The sequence below is a fragment of the Prionailurus viverrinus genome, chromosome C1 (genome assembly GCF_022837055.1).
Source record: "Prionailurus viverrinus isolate Anna chromosome C1, UM_Priviv_1.0, whole genome shotgun sequence".
NCBI classification, from domain to species: Eukaryota; Metazoa; Chordata; class Mammalia; order Carnivora; family Felidae; genus Prionailurus; species Prionailurus viverrinus.
The window spans coordinates 68,180,311-68,198,965 of NC_062568.1; the positions used below are offsets into that span (position 1 = coordinate 68,180,311).

Below are 18,655 nucleotides of genomic sequence, written 5' to 3' on the forward strand. Positions count from 1 at the left end.
TGCATGAGAAATGCAATCTTTCTCCTCCAGGTATGTAGCACTCTTGTACAGCCATGGCAGGCCTGGTCAGTGCATCTGGGCATTGACAACATGCCTGGCCAACAGTTACCAAAACTGCCAGTAGAAGGCACAACAAATATGTCCCACTGATATGTGGACATGCTTGTGCAGGACTTAAATACCACAGTATTTTCATGCCAGTTATGCAGTCTGATAAAGGAACAATTGGAGTTCACACAAAGAGGTCCAAAAGCCTTTACATTGATTGCGATTCTGGGCTTTGAGTCATAGGTAACACCAACTTGCAGCCACAATATGGGAACTTGTTTGCCCAGGCTGTTTTGCATTCTAGAACAGTAGACACTTGGGCCCTCATTTCTAGCAAGCCCATAAATATTTGAGGCTCTTCTTTCTAGCATAGTGAACTGAGAAGTGTGGTTAGCAGTCCTTTAGAGGGGGACCCAGGGATAGAGCCCAGCCCTGGTCCTTCTTAAGTTTGAAAGAGCCCAGATCAGGGAACAAAGAAAGCCTGGCTTCTGGAGTTGAATCAATTTCATAAAGTAGAGCTGATGACTGTGAATGTTCCAACCCATAACCCCATTTCAAGAGTTGAGATGAAACAGGGTATTTCCCTTGGTTCTGTTCTCCAAATCCTTTCCTGAAGAGTCTAGAGACTGTGAGATCTGACCAGATGGTGAATGTGGTGAGGCTCAACCACTGTAATGTCTGAGGGATAGTCCTCTGCAGGGACTCTCTTCACCTAATCTTCTGGCAACTCCCCCTCTCCTAACAACTCCTCAAGCCAGTGGCCCTTGGATCTTCTGTGTCTCATCCCATGGGTCTCTTTTCCACCTTCTCAGATTTTTGAAGTGGATAACACTTCCATACTCTAAAATTATACAACACATCACCTCAGTCTTATCATTGCTTCTCTCTATGAGCAATACCAGAAGTCTAGCCTATCTTCTTCCTTTATACCTTTTTTCTTTTTATTTTGTATAGAAACCTGTGCCACATTTTAGGCTCTCACTTTCCATTTCCTTCCCTGAAATGAGGCTTGTATGACCCAAAAGAACTATTTCATTTCTAACATTGCCTCCCAGGTGAAGGAGTAAAATCAAAGCCATTATCCACATACATGGACCTGTTCTGATTCAGTCATTTAACATTCTTTATACCAAGGGCATGTTGTCAGGCCCATCCCCTCCCAAGCCCTGGGTTTTCTTAGAATTATGGTAACGTAGCTAGTGTCTACATCTGCTGTGGATCAAGTCCAGTTCACATAAAGAGCCTCGGGAAAATCACCCCAACAGGGATCTATTTTACCAAAGCTACCAAGCATCCAGTTTGAAATTGGTGACAATGCCTGTCCCAGCACTACGAGTTAACCCAGACTGCTTATTGTGTAGCAAGGGCATTCCCCCTACTCCACTTGTTTTAACACCACTATTGTCCCTTCATCATGCAAACAAGCAAGCCAAGCCTCTAAGGATCCTTCCAAGTGTTTATGGTAGTTTGAGAACCCAGCTCTTTCTTTGTTTATTGATGGATTTCCTTCTGCTGGGATTCCCATTCAGATTCCTATGGAGCATGCCTCACAATAACTGGCTGCATATCATAGGGGATAGTTCACATCATAACAGGGGAGTTAACATAATAATGGGAGTTTGCCCCACTTTCTCTTCTAAAGGGGCTCCTATCACTCTTTCTAGTTCACTCTCCCACTTAGGGCTCATGAAAATCTCTAAGCTGGTAAGGAAGGAAGGACAGAACTGAATTTCAAACCACCTTATCACCACTAGTCCCCCTCTTTAGTATACACTGTAGTGCTTCTTTCATCCTTGGGCATAGCTACTGAGACCTTCCTAAGTCCACCAAGTGAATTACCACTGACCCCAAGGAGAAATTCTTCCACCCCTGCATGCTTCCCTTCCAAATATCCATGACATTAAACTTTGTTGGACACCAACTGTTGTACAAGATGCACAGTTACAAAACCACTGATGACACACATAGTGCTAATAGCAGCAAAGTTTATTAGTAAAGGCAACTTACAAGCAGAGAAGGAACAGTACAAAAGATCTCCCAGCTCCCATAGTGGTTCCATAGGACTTGGATTTGTGACAAAAGCACTCCAAGAGATAAAATACTGTATCCTGTGGCTTGCTCTGTATTTATGGGTTAGTGTGAGAAAGGGTAGAAAGCACTTTGTTTCTCTAACAGTAAATGTATCAAGGGAACCTTGGGTCTAGGAACAGTGCTTGGGGGTATACACACCAAAAAGCAAAGTCTACACATGTAGGACCCTGAGAACAGTGTTGATATTAGCTGCTACAAGGCTGTAGTGTCCTGCTGTCCCTCAGCAAAGTGGGAAGGAAAAAAGCCCCCATGGCCACCCAGCTAAAACCAAAGATGTGTGTGTGTGTGTGTGTGTGTGTGTGTGTGTGTGTGTGTGTGTGTGTAGGGGTATGTTAGATTATAGATAATTTATTTGGTATTGCAACAAAAATGAAACAAGTTTGTTGTTAATTATATGTATATACTATGATATGAATGTTACTCTTCTATTTTGTATTAGGATATGATCATAGCATTTGATCTAGAAGTGTAAATAAAACATAATTCCTGTTATGGATATGTGGGGGACTCTCATATGAAGGGAAAGGGTATTATGGTATCAATCATCTTTTTTTTTAATTCCTGAATCATACTGGGAAGGAAAAATCCTAGAGAGACAAATGATGAGAATCTGCTTCCTTTAGTCTTCTCCACAGTAATAATAGCAAGAAATCTCCTAGATGCTGGGTCATGGGAGCTCTCTCAACATGAAGACAACTAAAAATCAGTGAGAGTACTTCTGGGGAAAAGTGCCTTTGAGCCCTGGGAGGAAGCCACTGCACAGGGACCTGTATTCTAAATGCCAGTGTTTTTACTTTTCTTATGTTCTCTGTGTTTTACTTACAGTGTAGTAAAATTTATTTGAAAATTATAGTTTGCTTCAGCCTAACTAAAGAGAGCAAAGGAAAATTTTTTCACTTGAACTCAGAGTGGTGGACACCTAGTGTCCAATGACAACTGTTAGGTGAACTGAGAAGGTTCAGCGTGATTCTGATAAAATTCAAGAAGACATCGTCTCTTTCCAGTAGAAAGCATGTTATTTGTTTAGGATTTGTTTTAATGCGAAATGGTATTTTCTTGGTTGTGATGCACTAGCGTTTACTACCAGGGAAATGAATCAAGTGAACAGCATTCCCTGTTTCATCTCTTGCCTTCAGTCTGTTTTGAAGATATTTATTAATACTTATTGACACATGTCAGAAAAGTAAGAACTGGAAGGAACCAGGGGGGTTGTATGAGATAGGAGATAGAAAATTATTTAAAATTTAAAAATCTCTTTATGCTAAACATCCTGTGTAAATTAAATAATTTACATTAAAATAATTTTACATTTTAATAAGAGGTTTAACTGTTCATAATTAAGTAATTTGAATACCAAAGTTGAAGACAACAATGAATGGGCTATTAAAATGTATCATCAGCTCCATCTACTTTATTAGATATAAATGGGACATCATCTACTAGTCTCAAGCCACTAAAAATTGGTTGGTTGGTTGGTTTTTTGGTTTGGCTAATCTGTTTTGGGACATATGACAGCAGTCGTTTAAGATACTAATTCTCAGAATAAATCAAGAACAAGTAGTAGTACTTACTAAACAATAACTTGAATAAAGCACAGTGACACTTTCCACATGTGCCTAATTAGGGTGATATAGTAGGGTTTTCCTAGAATAAATGTGTACAAAGTGCATAGAGATTATATGAGGCATAAGATTTTTTGTTACCTGCCTTTTAGATTTTCTGTATCCGTTGGTGTTAAACAATTTGATTGTATGTCTTGGTGTAGTTGTCTTCATGTTTCTTTTCCTGGGAGTTTGCTGAGTTTCGTGGGTCTGTGTTTTATAGTTTTCACCAAATTTGGAATTTTTTCAGCCATTATTGTTTCTTTTTTTTAATATAATTTATTGTCAAATTGGCTAACATACAGTGTGTAAAGTGTGCTCTTGGTTTTTGGGGTAGATTCTCGTGATTCATCACTTACATACAACACCCAATGCTCATCCCAACAAGTGCCCTCCTCAATACCCATCACCCATTTTCCCCTCTCCCACCCCGCCCCACCATCAACCCTCTGTTTATTCTCTGTATTTAAGAGTCTTCTATGATTTGCCTCTCTGTAACTATTTTTTCCCCTTCTCTTCCCCCTTTGTCTTCTGTTAAGTTTCTCAAGTTCCACATATGAGTGAAAACATATGATATCTGTCTTTCTCTGACTGACTTATTTCACTCAGCATAATACCTTCCAGTTCCATCCACGTTGCTGCAAATGGCATGATTTCATTCTTTCTCATTGCCAAGTAGTATTCCATTGTATATATAAACCACTTCTTCTTTACCCATTCATCACTTGATGGACATTTAAGCTCTTACCATAATTTGGCTATTGTTGAAAGCGCTGCTATAAACATTGGGGTACCTGTGCCCCTATGAATCAGCACTCCTGTATCCTTTGGATAAATCTAGTAGTGCTATTGCTGGGTCATAGGGTAGCTCTATTTTTAATTTTTTGAGTAACCTCCACACTGTTTTCCAGAGCGTCAGCCATTATTTTTTCAAATTTAATGTCCTTGTCTGCTAATTCTATTATCTTGTTAGTTTGGGGTCAGTTTTTATGATTGGTTTTTTTCTAATTATGCATCATGTTTCCCTGTTTCTTTGCATGCCTTCTAATTTTGATTGGATGCGTGACATTGTGAATTTTATCTCATTTGGTACTGGATGTTTTTTAATTCCCACAAACATTTTTGAGCTTTGTTTAACTGAAATATTGTTAAGGTACTTGGGAAAAGTTTGATCCTTTCAGGTCTTGCTTTTAAAATTTGTTAGGCAGGACTAGAACAGTGTTTATTCTAGGGCTAATTATCCCCTAACTACTGAAGCAAGATCCTTGAGTATTCTACCTGATGCCTGTGAGTTTTGAGGTTTCCAAGCCTGGCTGGTAGGAATGGGTCCATTCCCAGCATGTGTGAGTATCTAGCACTTTCACCTCTAATCCTTTTCAGGTGGTTCTTTCCTTGGTCTCAGGTGCATTCCTGACACATAGCCACTTATCATTATTTAGCTGAACACTCAAGGGGTCTGTCCACTCATCTGTGGAGCTCTCTCTCCAGGCAGCTCTCTCCTCTCCAGTTCTCCTTCCTGAGCACTCTAGCCATTTGGGTCTCCCCTGGACTCTCAGTTCCATCTTCTCATCTCAGGAGTCTTCCAGCTGTGTCTGGATTTCTCTCTCTGTGATGTAGCCTGGAAACTATCCCAAGGCAGTAAACTAGGGCAATCATAGGGCTTGCTGCTTTTGGTTTCTCTCATTGTCACCTGATGTCCAGTTTCTTACAGACTGTTGTTTCATATATTTTGTCTGTTTTTTGGTTGTTTCATGCAAGGAGGTAAATCTAGTCCCTATGACTCCTGATTGGCCAGAAGCCTAAGTCTGAGTTATAGACTTTTAATTTGGGGTAGAAATGAATTTCAAGAGAAGCATAGAAGAGCTATTTCAGACATTAATAGAATTGGTTAAATAAGTCATGATATACCTAGATAATAGAATATTATGCAGCTGATCAAGTATAATTATGTGTTCTGCCATTGAAAGCTGTTGAAGGTATATATATAGTGAAAACATTAAATTCATTATTTCATCATTCAAAAAATATTTATTGAGTTTCCATTTGATAGCAGCCATCATGTTAGGCATTTGGGATCCAATAATAAGCAAGATAGACATTGCTCTACCTTTAAGCAAACTTGTTGATTTAAATTCTAGTTTGTGGGTGAGGGGGTATAGAATAGAAAATAAACAGATTATTGTGTCTAATGGTAAATTCTGCAAAGTAAATATACAGAATGATATTCTAAGGTGAATGGGATGGGGCCCCTACTTTAGATAAGGTGATCAGAGGGTGGCTCAGTTGGTTAAGAGCCGGACTTCATCTCAGATCATGATCTCACGGTTCATGGGTCCGAGCCCTGCGTCAGGCTCTGCTGACAGCTCAGAGCCTGGAGCCTGCTTTGGATTCTGTGTTTCCCCCTCTCTCTCTGCCCCTCCCCCACTCTCTCTCTCTCTCTCTCTCTCTCTCTCTCTCTCTCTCTCCCTCCCTCCCTCCCTCCCTCCCTCTCTCAATAAATAAACATTTTTTTAAAAATTAGATAATCAGGGAAAACTTCACTGAGAAAATGACACTTAGTTTGAAATATGAGGATAAAGTTACAACAGTATTCTACGCAGAGGAAATAGCAAGTGTAAAGGCCTCAAGAAAGGTCAGAACTTAGCATGTTTGAGAAGCAAAAAAAGGGAGAAAGGAAGAACAAGGACAATAGTGGTCAGAGGTTGTGGAGTTTTTCAGGAACTAGATCATACACTGTTGTAGTCCTTGTGTAGGAGTTTGGGTTTTATTCTAAGTTGCAGAAAAGTGAAGAGTAGTATCTCATTTATGTAATAGTGTAAAATGATGATCACATGTATGCATGTAAGATCTCCAGAAGGATCTACAGGCATAATTGGTTAGCCATGGTTACCTATGAAGAGTAGAAATAGGGATTGAGGGAGTAGGACAGAAACGGTTTTACCTTATACCTCTCATTACTAAATATTTTACCTCGAGCACATATTACTTCTCAAATAAACTAGTATATTTATATTTTTGATGTTTTTTAAATTATTTTTGAGAGAGAGAGAGAGAGACAGAGTGTGAGTGGGAGATGGTGACTGGGGAGAGGCAGAGAGAGAGGGAGACACAGTATCTGAAGCAGGCTCCAGGATCTGAGCTGTCAGCGCAGAGCCTAATGTGGGGCTCAAACTCATGAACTGCAAGATATGACCAGAGCCAAAGTCGGACACTTAACCAACTAAGCCACCCAGGTGCCCCTGTATTTATATTTTTAAAAGGGTGTTTATGAATTATTTTTTTAAAACATTGGTCAAACATATGAACCAGAAGTCCACAAAGGAGAAATACCAATAAACCTATGAAAAGATAATCTTACGTAGTGATCATTTAAAAAGTACAATTTGGACTTTCACCCCCCAGATATTGGAAAAGACAAAAAATATGAATAGTATTCAGTTTATTTGAGGACTAAGGGAAATACATGCTTTTGTGTACATCTGGTGTTAATGTGTATCAATTTAGACTTTCTAGAGGGGAGTAAGACAATTATACTTCAAAAATTCTGAAAAGTACCTATCTCAACATTCAGTAAGTTTTTTTTCTAGAAATTTATGCTAAGGAAGTAAAGCAGAAAAAAAAATTTTAAAGTACAATGATACAGATACTAGATCATTCACCATTTACAGCATTGTTTATAATAGAATAATTAGACCCTAATAATAGCTATCAGTAGAAGATTGATTATTTAAATTAATTGCATTCCATTGAAGATAGCCATTAAAATTTATGGTGCAGTTATATATTTATTGATATATCAGGATGTTTACGGAGTATTATTCAGTAAAACATGTAGGTTAGAATATTATAATAGGATTTCCTTTTTTTCTTTTCACTTTATAGGCTTAGGTGTATATGTGTTTGCATATAGAACTCCTAGAAGGATTTACAAAAAAATGTTAATAGTAATTTTTGTCATGTATTAGGGCTTTTAATATGTTAATATTTTAATTTTTTGTAATGATTAGTTACAAAATTACATTAATTTTCCAATGAGCAAACAAATCTAGCCTATAAAGAAAGGGAAAAAATGGAGAATATTAGTAATCTAGAAGTTTGTTTAGATATTTATGCATATAACTTGATAAATAGTAATAAAATTCAATTAAAATACTGGTTTGATAGAATAACTGACCTTCATACTTTTCAATTTTATAGGACTAGAAGAAATTGCAAAAGAAAGAGAAAAACTAAAAAAGGCAGAAAGTATCCAGATCAAAGAAGAAATATTTGAGACTTCTGAAGATACTTTAAATTGCTCAAATCCAGATCTTTGTGAGCAAAAGGAAGATCCTAAAGAAAAAGATAACACAAACTTGTTTCTTCAGAAACCTGGCTCTTTTTCAAAATTAAGCAAGCTTTTAGAAGTAGCTAAAATGTCTCCTGAGTCAGACATAATAACCCCCAAACCAAATAGCAGTGCAAACGGGTGTACATTGTCTTATCAAAACAGTGGAAAACATTCATTGGCCAGCATTCAATCAACAGCAACACAAAGCAACATGGAGAAGACAGACTCTAATAATCCATTCAGTCCTGGTTCAAGTGGTCCAGGGAAGTTCTACAGCCCTCTACCCAATGACCAGCTGTTAAAAACACTGACTGAAAAGAATAGACAGTGGTTCAGCCTTTTGCCAAGAACCCCTTGTGATGACAGTTCACTCACCCATACTGATGCATCAGCTGCTTCTGTGGTGACTCCTCAGTCTCAGCCACCATCCCAGTCCCCCTCCCCTGCTCCGGCTCCCCTCTTGGGGTCATCTTCTGCTCAGAATCCTGTTGGCCTAAATCCATTTGCTGTATCACCTCTTCAGGTTTGTACTGGTCATTTTTATGTTGCTTTCTTTAATCTTTGACCCCATGAAGATGGGGAATCCATTGAATATTTGTATGATCACTGCCACCGTTTGAAAACTGGGAAAAGTCAGAATTGCTATTACCAAGCTTCATTACAAACCTATGCACTTCTAGTCTAATGCAGAGGCGTCTTTAATAACTTTGTTTTCAGAATTTAAAAAATAATTTAAGATGCTAAACATTTTTCCTAACTTTTTAGATTATTCTACTTATGAAATGTTTTGTTTTTTTGTAGATGAAAAGTGGAGTATCTATGATGGGACTCCAGTTTTGTGGATGGCCCACTGGCGTGCTTACCTCCAATATTCCATTTACGTCACCTTTACCTAGTCTGGGATCGGGGCTGGGATTATCTGAAGGAAATGGTAATTCGTTCTTGACTCCCAATGTTGCTTCAAGTAAAAGTGAATCTCCAGTCCCACAGAATGAAAAAGTCTCTTCAACTCAACCTGCAGCTGTTGAAGTAGCAAAACCAGTAGATTTTCCTAGTCCAAAACCTATTCCAGAAGGTGGGTACATTGAGATGGTGTTTAGTCACTTACATTATTTCACTGTTAATAGAATCCTGTATTATAACTGAATCTTTGATGGTTATATATGTAGTTATAAATCTTTTGATTTGCATTGTGCCATTAATTTGTATTCAAGATATTTGTAAAAGTTCTACATATTCATCTTGACTTAGAAATGCAGTTTGGTTGGTGGAGAATTATTGACCCAGAGGACCTAAAAGCTTTGCTCAAAGTGCTGCATCTCAGAGGAATAAGAGAAAAGGCATTACAGAAACAAATTCAGAAACACTTGGATTATATTACCCAAGCTTGCATCAAGAATAAGGATGGTATGTATCTAAAAGAAATTTCTGCTCTTTTGCTTAGTTATGAAGATTTTACTAATTCTTTTACCTTAGGATATATTTTAGTATGTCTTAATTTATTACTAAAAGGCATCTTTTTTTCCTATTTTACTCAACAAACAGTAACTATTTACATTCCTTGAAGTGGTATTACTTACAATTTTTTACAACCTGCAGACATATTGTGTTGTTTCTTAAAAAAGAATATTCCTGCTTTTAAAAATAAGCTGCCTGCATATGCACAGGTGCATTTGTGTGTGTTTGATTACATGCATGAGTTCCCATGGAATTTTGTTTACTTTCCGAGAGAAATCACTGAGGAGTAAAGTAGATTTTAAAATTAATTTCTTTTCAAATGTAGTTGCTATTATTGAATTAAATGAAAATGAAGAAAACCAGGTAACTCGAGATATTGTGGAGAACTGGTCAGTAGAAGAACAAGCAATGGAAATGGATTTGAGTATTCTTCAACAGGTAGAAGATCTAGAAAGGAGAGTTGCATCAGCAAGTTTGCAAGTAAAGGTAAAATTGGCTTGGAATAAAATCTGTTTTTAGGATAATGGAAGGTAACTAACATTGATTGTATGCCTGATATATGCCAGTTCCTGTGTTGAATGTTTTCATTTTATCTCATTTAAGTCTCCATACAATCCTGAATTAATTTCTCCCATCGCACAGGTAAGAAAACAGGCTCAGAGTAAGTAACCTGCCAGTAGTCTTAGAGTAAGTGGCTACATGTGGGTTCAAACCAAGTCACTCTGTCAGTCTAACTCCAGATCACATGCTCTTTTTATTGAACCTCATTGCGTCCTTAATGACAATCAAAAATCTCATTTCTGGTATGCAGTTCTTTACTGCAAGCAGACTTTCACAGTTTTACCGGTGGTAATATAATGCTCTATTAAACTCCTACTGTAGTGTTTCATATAGGACCAGGAAGAACCTCTATACAAGCCATGTTCTGTGTCAGACTTTCACTCTATATAATGTAAAATTGGAGAATGTGGCTATATCTGAATGTATGTTATATTATGGTACTCAGACATGCATAACCTACATATTATGTAAGCTTTTAATATATGTATTTATCTACTGGGCATTACCGTGTCACAAACAACAATCAGAACTGGTTTCCAGTGGAAAGGCAAAAGAAAAGCTTTATCTCTGTACAAGACTTTTTTGGTTTTGTAAAGAGTATAAAGGTCCTCTCAATTGATAATAAGGTGAGGTCTCTGAGGATATAAATGGATTGATGATGAATAAGTGTGAGACATACACCTGAAAAGGTTTGGAAAATGTAGTTTCCATGTAATTCGATTTGATATTTCATGTTTTATCCGGAATGAGAAGCTTATGCCATAATACTATCCTATCCGGTAATTAAAATATTTCTTCAAAATTACTTTAATGCTGGCATTCAGAAACTTTCAGGGATCTCCAAAAAATACCATTTTCCAGAGCCAATAAAATATCCTTTTCTTGCCACAAACATAACTACCATAACTACTTTGGGAAGCAAAAATTTATCATTTACTGTAACCATTGTCCTAGCCAACTATATGAATCTTCTTCCTGGTACTGTAATACAATATAAAACTGACTCATTTATCTGGCATCTTCAACAAATGAACTCTTCTACACAAATTAATTTTCTGGAGAAATTATAATTATTCCTTTTAGTGGCAGAATTTTTTTAACGTGTTTGTTGGGTCACTTATATTATGCATTACACTACCTTCTTAAATTGAGAATAATGAGTTTGATTTAAATTATATTGGTGACATAGTATCTTCAGTATGAAGACCAATTATTAGATAATGATTCCCTCAGGAAATGTGAAGAGGTTTTACCCCTACATTAAATGATCCTAGTGTGCTTTGCTTTTTAAATGGCAATATCTGCTTTCTATAGTCTGTTTTCTCTCATGGTCAGTTGTTACTACTTGCTGGTTTAAATTTGATTGGCTCTAAAATCACGAAAACAAAAACAAAATAAATAGATAAATTTGGTTCTAATAGCGCTATTTTCCTCCAACTTCCCTCCCTCTATCTAATTTGCCAGTTCTGATTGGCTATTGGTTGGAAAAGCATATCATCATGCTTTTCTAACTTATGTATAAAGTCAGAACATGGACCTGAAACATTTTCCTGGAGACACACTCAGGTTTTAGTGCACTGACCCTTTCACATTATTGGCTGCTTAGATGTGTTTGGCTGTGTTTTCAGTAGCTAAGTGGAAATTTTTTCTTAAGTTTACTTATTTATTTGGAGAGAGAGAGAAAGCGCAAGTGGGGGAGTGGTGGACAGAGAGAATCCCAAACAGACTCCCACTGCCAGCAGGAGCCCAAGGGCTGGAACTCCTCAATCGTGAGATCATGACCTGAGCCCAAGTCAGACACTTAACCGACTGAGCCACCCAGGCACCCTGGAATTTTTTTTTAAGTGGGATATAGGGTTCCTTTCAAACTATAAGAATGAGGCCATTTGAGGAGCACCTGGGTGGCTCAGTCGGTTGAACGTCCGGCCTCGGCTCAGGTCATGATCTCGCAGTCTGTGAGTTTGAGGCCTGTGTCGGGCTCTGTGCTGACAGCTCAGAGCCTGGAGCCTGCTTTGGATTCTGTGTCCCCATCTCTCTCTGGTCCTCCCCCACCTTTGCTCTGTCTCTCTCTGTCTCAGAAATAAATAAACATTAAAAAAATTTAAAAAAAGAATGAGGACATTTGACACGAGTTGTACCTAGTGCACTTATGTGTACTATTCATAATTTCACCCTTTCTAAATATAAATGTCCTTTCTAAATATAATGAGGAAGGGGCGCCTGGGTGGCTCAATCGGTTAAGCGTCCGACTTCAGCTCAGGTCACGATCTCGCGGTCCGTGAGTTCGAGCCCCACGTCGGGCTCTGGGCTGATGGCTCAGAGCCTGGAGCCTGCTTCTGATTCTATGTCTCCCTCTCTCTCTGCCCCTCCCCCGTTCATGCTCTGTCTCTCTCTGTCTCAAAAATAAATAAAACGTTAAAAAAAAATTTAAATATAATGAGGAAGAATTCATCCCAATATATAAGACAAGGTAATTATCTCTAAAGAGATTTAATAAAAAGGATAATGTTCATTTTGTTTTTTATTTACTATGTACCCATTCCACATTAGTCAGTGGACATCACAAAATGGGATAAAAGGTGGTTTCTGCCCTCAGAAAGCTTGTCATGTGATAGGGAGACAAGAGATGTATACATCTCTGCAGAATCTAGTAACTGATTACAGGGAAGTATACAGTCATACATGAATTTAGTAAAAGAATATATGACTTCTGGTGGTGATATGGGAGCGATCAGGGAAGATTTCATGTAGAAGTTGAGTTGGAACTTGAGATGAGGAAGCTTTTGACAGTCCCGGAATAGGGAATGCCATACCAGGAAAAGTGAACAGCGTGAATGGAGCACAAGGATCAGGAAGCTCAGAACATATTTGTGGAGTGACAGGTCATGGATTTTGACTGCAGTGGGGGATGCATAAATGGGAACATGAAAGAAAGGGTAGCTCAAGGTACTTGAATGTCGTGGTAAAAATATAGGGAATAGTTAAATAGTAGGGAATCTTTGAAGGACTTAGAGCTAGAAGGTTGATATAAGCAAGCTGAATTGTAAGATCATTTATTCAATTGACATCTCTATATTAAGTGCCGTCTGTTTGCCTTCACTATGCTGGAGATAAAGTGACTAAAAGCAGACATGGCCCCTGCCCTCATAGTGTAAAATTGGGACTATCACAAGGCTATGGAGTATTTTGTGGTTCTGTGAGAGCCTGTAATGGGGAGACTTCACTTCCTAAAGGACATCAGAGAAGAATTCCCTGAGGAACTAAATTTTAACATGAGAGCTACAGGATGAGTAGAGTTAGGTAGGTAAAGAGAAGAAGGAGAAGCCATACAGACAAATGTAACAGCTTCGGCAAAGCTTGTGTGGCTGAAGCAAAAATGGTAAGTACAAGGATCTGTATGGAAGAGTGGTGGAAGGAATGAAAATGGAAAGGAAGAGCAAAGTTTAGAGACTACTGAGAGCTTTTCATTTAAGTGGTCCCACGAAATCAATAAGCATGTATTCTCAAGTCCTTTGGAATATTTGCTGATTTTCATTATACCTTTCATATCAAAAGTTACTAAATTTTCTTCTTCAATCCTTCCTTACACCTGTTTCTTTTAATTTTCTGTTTTTGTCTCTACCTAGCATTAGGAAACACAAGGTAAAAATTTTCAGTAAAGATCCTTGAGATCAGCTGGTGTCTGCTGCTGTATTTTAAGTACAGGTAATTCACCCATCAGGCATTTTAAGAGGAAACCATAATAACATTATTCTCTTGATATATAGGGTTGGATGTGTCCAGAGCCTGCATCAGAAAGGGAGGACTTGGTATATTTTGAACATAAGTCATTTTCTAAGTTGTGCAAGGAGCATGATGGAGAATTTACTGGCGAAGAAGAAAGCAGTGCACATGCACTAGAACGGAAGAGTGACAACCCCCTAGATATAGCTGTAACCAGGCTGGCTGATTTGGAGCGGAACATTGAGAGAAGGTATCTGAAGAGCCCCTTAAGTACCACCATTCAGATCAAACTGGATAATGTGGGCACAGTTACTGTCCCTGCTCCTGCACCATCCATTAGTGGTGATGGTGACGGGTAGGTTATTGAGATTAACTTGAAAAATTATTGTGCTTCTTTGCTAATTGGAGCCTATTTTCTATTGCCTGTTATCTATGTATCTTCTTGTATGTCTGTGATCCATATGGATCATGCTATTTGCATGGTGCTTTGTAAAAACATTTTTTTTTTGTTATGTGCGTTGATAATCCTGCAAAGTGATCTTACATTTACCTGGTTGTGACTAAGCTTTGAGGCACGTAGCCACAGTCTGTGCACTACATCAAATTTAGTTGCTTAAACCTTATTCTTATTGGCTGTTACATGTTTTTGTCATTGCTTGGCTTTCAGTGTGATGATTGTTTCACATTCAGTGACCATAAATATGGATATGACCTACTTAATTTTTCTATATTTCAATGCAGAATTGAAGAGGATATTGCTCCAGGGCTCAGGGTATGGAGAAGGGCATTGTCAGAAGCTCGCAGTGCTGCACAGGTAGCTCTGTGCATTCAGCAGTTACAGAAATCAATAGCATGGGAAAAATCAATTATGAAAGTTGTAAGTGTTTTCATTTAAGAAATACTATAACTAATTTACTTTGTCCTGTTTTTCCCAACCTCTAAATCTTTCTTAACTGTACATTACTTATTGTCAAAATAATGTATGCTTTACTTGACACTTTGCTTAATTCTTAAATACTGTATTAGTGTGATACTTTTTTCCTTATTTTGAGCTCTCTGAAGGAACCTACCAAATGTGTTCTCTTATTTTTTTTAAATCTTGATTCGCATTCCATTGAATATCGTTTATAACTCTGACTGAAGTTGTTTTCTGTATTCTGTCAACATAATAGCTGTTAATCTAAATATTTTGAAGACCCTTTCACACGTGTAAACATTCCAGTTGCTAACATTATCTGCTACAGACATTCACGGCATTCTTTTTTTAATATTTTTTTAAAAATTTTTTAATGTTTGTTTTTGAGAGAGACAGACAGACAAAGCATGAGTGGGGGAGGGGCAGAGAGAGAGGGAGACACAAAATGTGAAGCAGGCTCCAGGCTCTGAGCTGTTGGCACAAAGCCCGACGCAGAGCTCAAACTCACAAACCGTGAGATCATGACCTGAGCTAAAGTCGGACGCTTAACTAACTGAGCCACCCAGGCACAGCCATTCATTGCATTCTTAAAATGTCTTTATATTTCTATCAATTTTCTTTTTCTTCTTTTGTAATGCTGAGAAATGCTTAGGTTAGTAAATACAGGATAAGCAAGAGCTCTTAGTTTGTGCACTTGATGTTGTATATTTGACATGGGATATAGCTGATGAGAAGAATAGATGTTTTATTTTTTCCACTCACAGTTAAAAACTAGTTTTTCACCTCTTTGTTCAAGCCCAAGTAGTTATCCTGTAGTGGCCTCTACTTTGTACCAGGCACCAAATACAGTATACTCAAAATGAAAGCTATATTCCATATATCTTCCAGGGAGGTACTTATTTTAAGTCATGTTCATGTCCCTCTTGCTTCTTATATATCGTATATAGAAATATTTATAATATGTGAAATTTTATGGCTTAAATTATCATTTGCTTTTGAATTACAGATTAGCTTTAAAATCCAAACATTTGAGATATGTTTTTATTAATGACTTCGAAAGAAAAGAAGTGATCCTGAAATAATTTAGCATTCCTGCCCTCATTTTCATCTCTAAGTTTAGACTACTTAATTCATTCCTACAAATAAATATGGTTTTTCTTTACTTCTGTGAAGAAAAAAATGTGTTTTTTTTCTTCTGTGGTTTTTCCCTTCTTCATAAAATATCCATGGAATAATGAATCTGCAGTTTTCACAATCTTCTCAAATTTAGGTCTTTTCCAATCCATATTATGATTTACCATAAATTTTAAGGCATTGTTTTGTTCATCTGGTAGCATTTTTACCAGGTAAAAAGAATTTTTCTTCTAGAATTTAATATTAAAACCAGTTTTAAAATCACCTTGGAGAAATCTATTCAGTGAAATCTAGGCTGTAATGATTAAAAACAATTGAATTCCTACATCAAACCATTATTTTTCTCATATGCACCATAATAGTCATTACAGTGTGGTCAGTTTTGTTGTAATTTATATATAGAAACCCAGAGCTTTTTACCAAAATCTGCCTTTACATTAGTATACTTACTGCAATTACAAGCTTTATGTCATTTTTAGCAAATTCGTAAACTGTTTTGCATGTTATTAATATACATTTATTATTTAATTTCATGTTATAATATTCATTTTTTAATATTTAATAATACATTATTTTCTATGAAACTATCTTTGAAAGAAGGCATAGTTTCATTTTCAGAGATTAATGAGCACTTTTTAACTGTTAACTAGTAATGTAATAGTGCCTATACTAATCCTCATAACAAGTCCTAACAAAATTAAAGTATTCAGTTACCCTTAGATATTCCTCATTTGTCAGAGATCAGGCTTACCAAGGAAAGAAGAAGCTATCATAATCTGCCTCTAGATAATTCTCTGTCCACAGTTTGCTTTGTATTGTTGGTAATGTTAAGCATACACAATATCTACTGTTTATGCTCTACATTTGCTGTAGCATATTATAAGCCACTGCTGTGATTTTTCAAGTGTTATAAGCTTGATACCTGCCATCCTTTCTTAATAAGTATCAGAAAATAATTTTATTTTTCAATCATAAATGTGAGATGTAAGACGCACTTTATAGTATTTTTAGTTATCTGTTATAGAAACAGAATTTACATAATGTTCGTGAATCTGATGTTTTAATTTTACTGTTATAGGGATTTAAATATAACCTTCCAAATGTTATTTCACAATGAATGTTTTTACAGTGGAAGTTTTAAAGCTGTAGTTTAAATTTGGAGAAATAATACCATGCTGAGGTATTTAGTGATATGGTGTTAGGAAAGGTCATAAAATAAATACTTACTGTTGGAATGTTAACCTCTGCTGTTTTTGCTCCTAGCACACATGCCAATTTTAGTGTTATGTATTTTACATATATTTGATAGATTTTTAAGCTGAATAGTGTGTATCTGCAATTTGATAAAATTTTTAAGCTATCATTATTGTACATATTGAGTTATATAACACTATTTTAGATTTTCCCAGTTTAAGGTTTACTGTTATATTGAAAATTTTAAAAATAAGTTTGAGCAGTTAAGCTATTTTGTTTTTAAGAGTATAAATATATAACTTTAAATTGGTATGCTTTAAAGTTTAAATGTTTCCATTTTTTAAAATATTGATTACAAGACATTTACTACAAGACATTTACTACCGTGACTGAGAATATAAACTAAAGGTCAAAATACAGTTTATAAAGCCATCTTGAAAGTTTTTCTTATCTGACTTTGTTTCTTTCCCTTTGTGAAACTTGTTATACAGAATATGCATGCATGGGGGGAAAACTCTCCTTATATATTTTAAAGTTCTTAATGACATTAGAAACTTTTTCACAGAGAAGTAATTTTATTTTGTTCTACAAAATAAATCATAACTAATTAAATTATTTGATTTAATTTATTGTATCACTTTTCTCCTCTTTACATTTTGTGGGATCCATTTTCTGCACTTGTGACACATTTGTTTGATTTGGGTTGAATTCCAAAGTTTCCTGGTTTGGACACATTTTTTAATCAATCACAAAAAATAGATGGATAACTTAGTCAATATATAGGGTCATCTTTTTATTACCATATGTAATTTTGATACTAATACAAGTTTCCTAATTTTTATTTTAAAAATTACTCTAACTCTTACTTATTTCTTTCTCAGGATATCATGAGGATACTAAGATAAGCAAAAGATGAAATACATTGAAAATTAAAACACCATGTATTAAAGCTACTCATTGCTTTATGTGCTCTAATGTCATGTTAATTATTTCATATGTTAATGTGTACATGCTTCTGAAGTGTGTGCAGGCATTCAACCTCTAGCTTTGTTCTTTGCAGTGTACCCGAAATGTGCATTTACCCCAATTGAACTGCTCACCCGTCATGTGGTCCATATCTGTGTAATGAGAGATACATAGATGTGTATGGCTACTGTATATTTGTTAGCAAGCGGAATGTTTGTTACTAATATAAATTAGGAATTATGGTGTGTTTAATATTCCAATAACTCTTCTTCATAGCAGAGAGTTAATTTTAAATGATTTCTCATGTATTATAGTACTGCCAGATCTGTCGAAAGGGAGATAATGAAGAACTGCTCCTCCTTTGTGATGGTTGTGACAAAGGCTGTCACACATACTGCCATAGACCCAAGATTACAACCATACCAGATGGGGACTGGTTTTGTCCAGCTTGCATTGCTAAGGTAAGACTGATCTAACACTAAATTTTTTAATTGCCAAATCAAAATGCAGAGTCGTATGGAGATTTTTTAAAGATATAATTCATAAGTCATAAAAATCACCTTTTTAAAGTATACAATTCGGTGGTTTTTATAATATTCACAAAGTTGTACAACCATTGGCACTATTTAATTC

At 36.4% G+C, this 18,655-nt stretch overlaps 1 protein-coding gene across 16 annotated transcripts in view; it reads left to right on the forward strand.

The window, feature by feature from the left end:
- BAZ2B (bromodomain adjacent to zinc finger domain 2B) overlaps nucleotides 1-18,655 on the forward strand; it is a 424,035-nt gene that overhangs the window by 394,623 nt on the left and 10,757 nt on the right. For 11 of the 16 annotated variants that reach the window (XM_047870150.1, XM_047870147.1, XM_047870154.1 and 8 more), the window contains 7 exons: nucleotides 7,938-8,593; nucleotides 8,872-9,145; nucleotides 9,322-9,477; nucleotides 9,854-10,014; nucleotides 13,857-14,167; nucleotides 14,554-14,689; nucleotides 18,337-18,483. In XM_047870150.1, the coding sequence (XP_047726106.1) occupies nucleotides 7,938-8,593; nucleotides 8,872-9,145; nucleotides 9,322-9,477; nucleotides 9,854-10,014; nucleotides 13,857-14,167; nucleotides 14,554-14,689; nucleotides 18,337-18,483 (1,841 nt within the window). The remainder of the gene's footprint in view (nucleotides 1-7,937; nucleotides 8,594-8,871; nucleotides 9,146-9,321; nucleotides 9,478-9,853; nucleotides 10,015-13,856; nucleotides 14,168-14,553; nucleotides 14,690-18,336; nucleotides 18,484-18,655) is intronic. The other 5 variants (XM_047870155.1, XM_047870159.1, XM_047870161.1 and 2 more) reach the window with 1 other exon arrangement.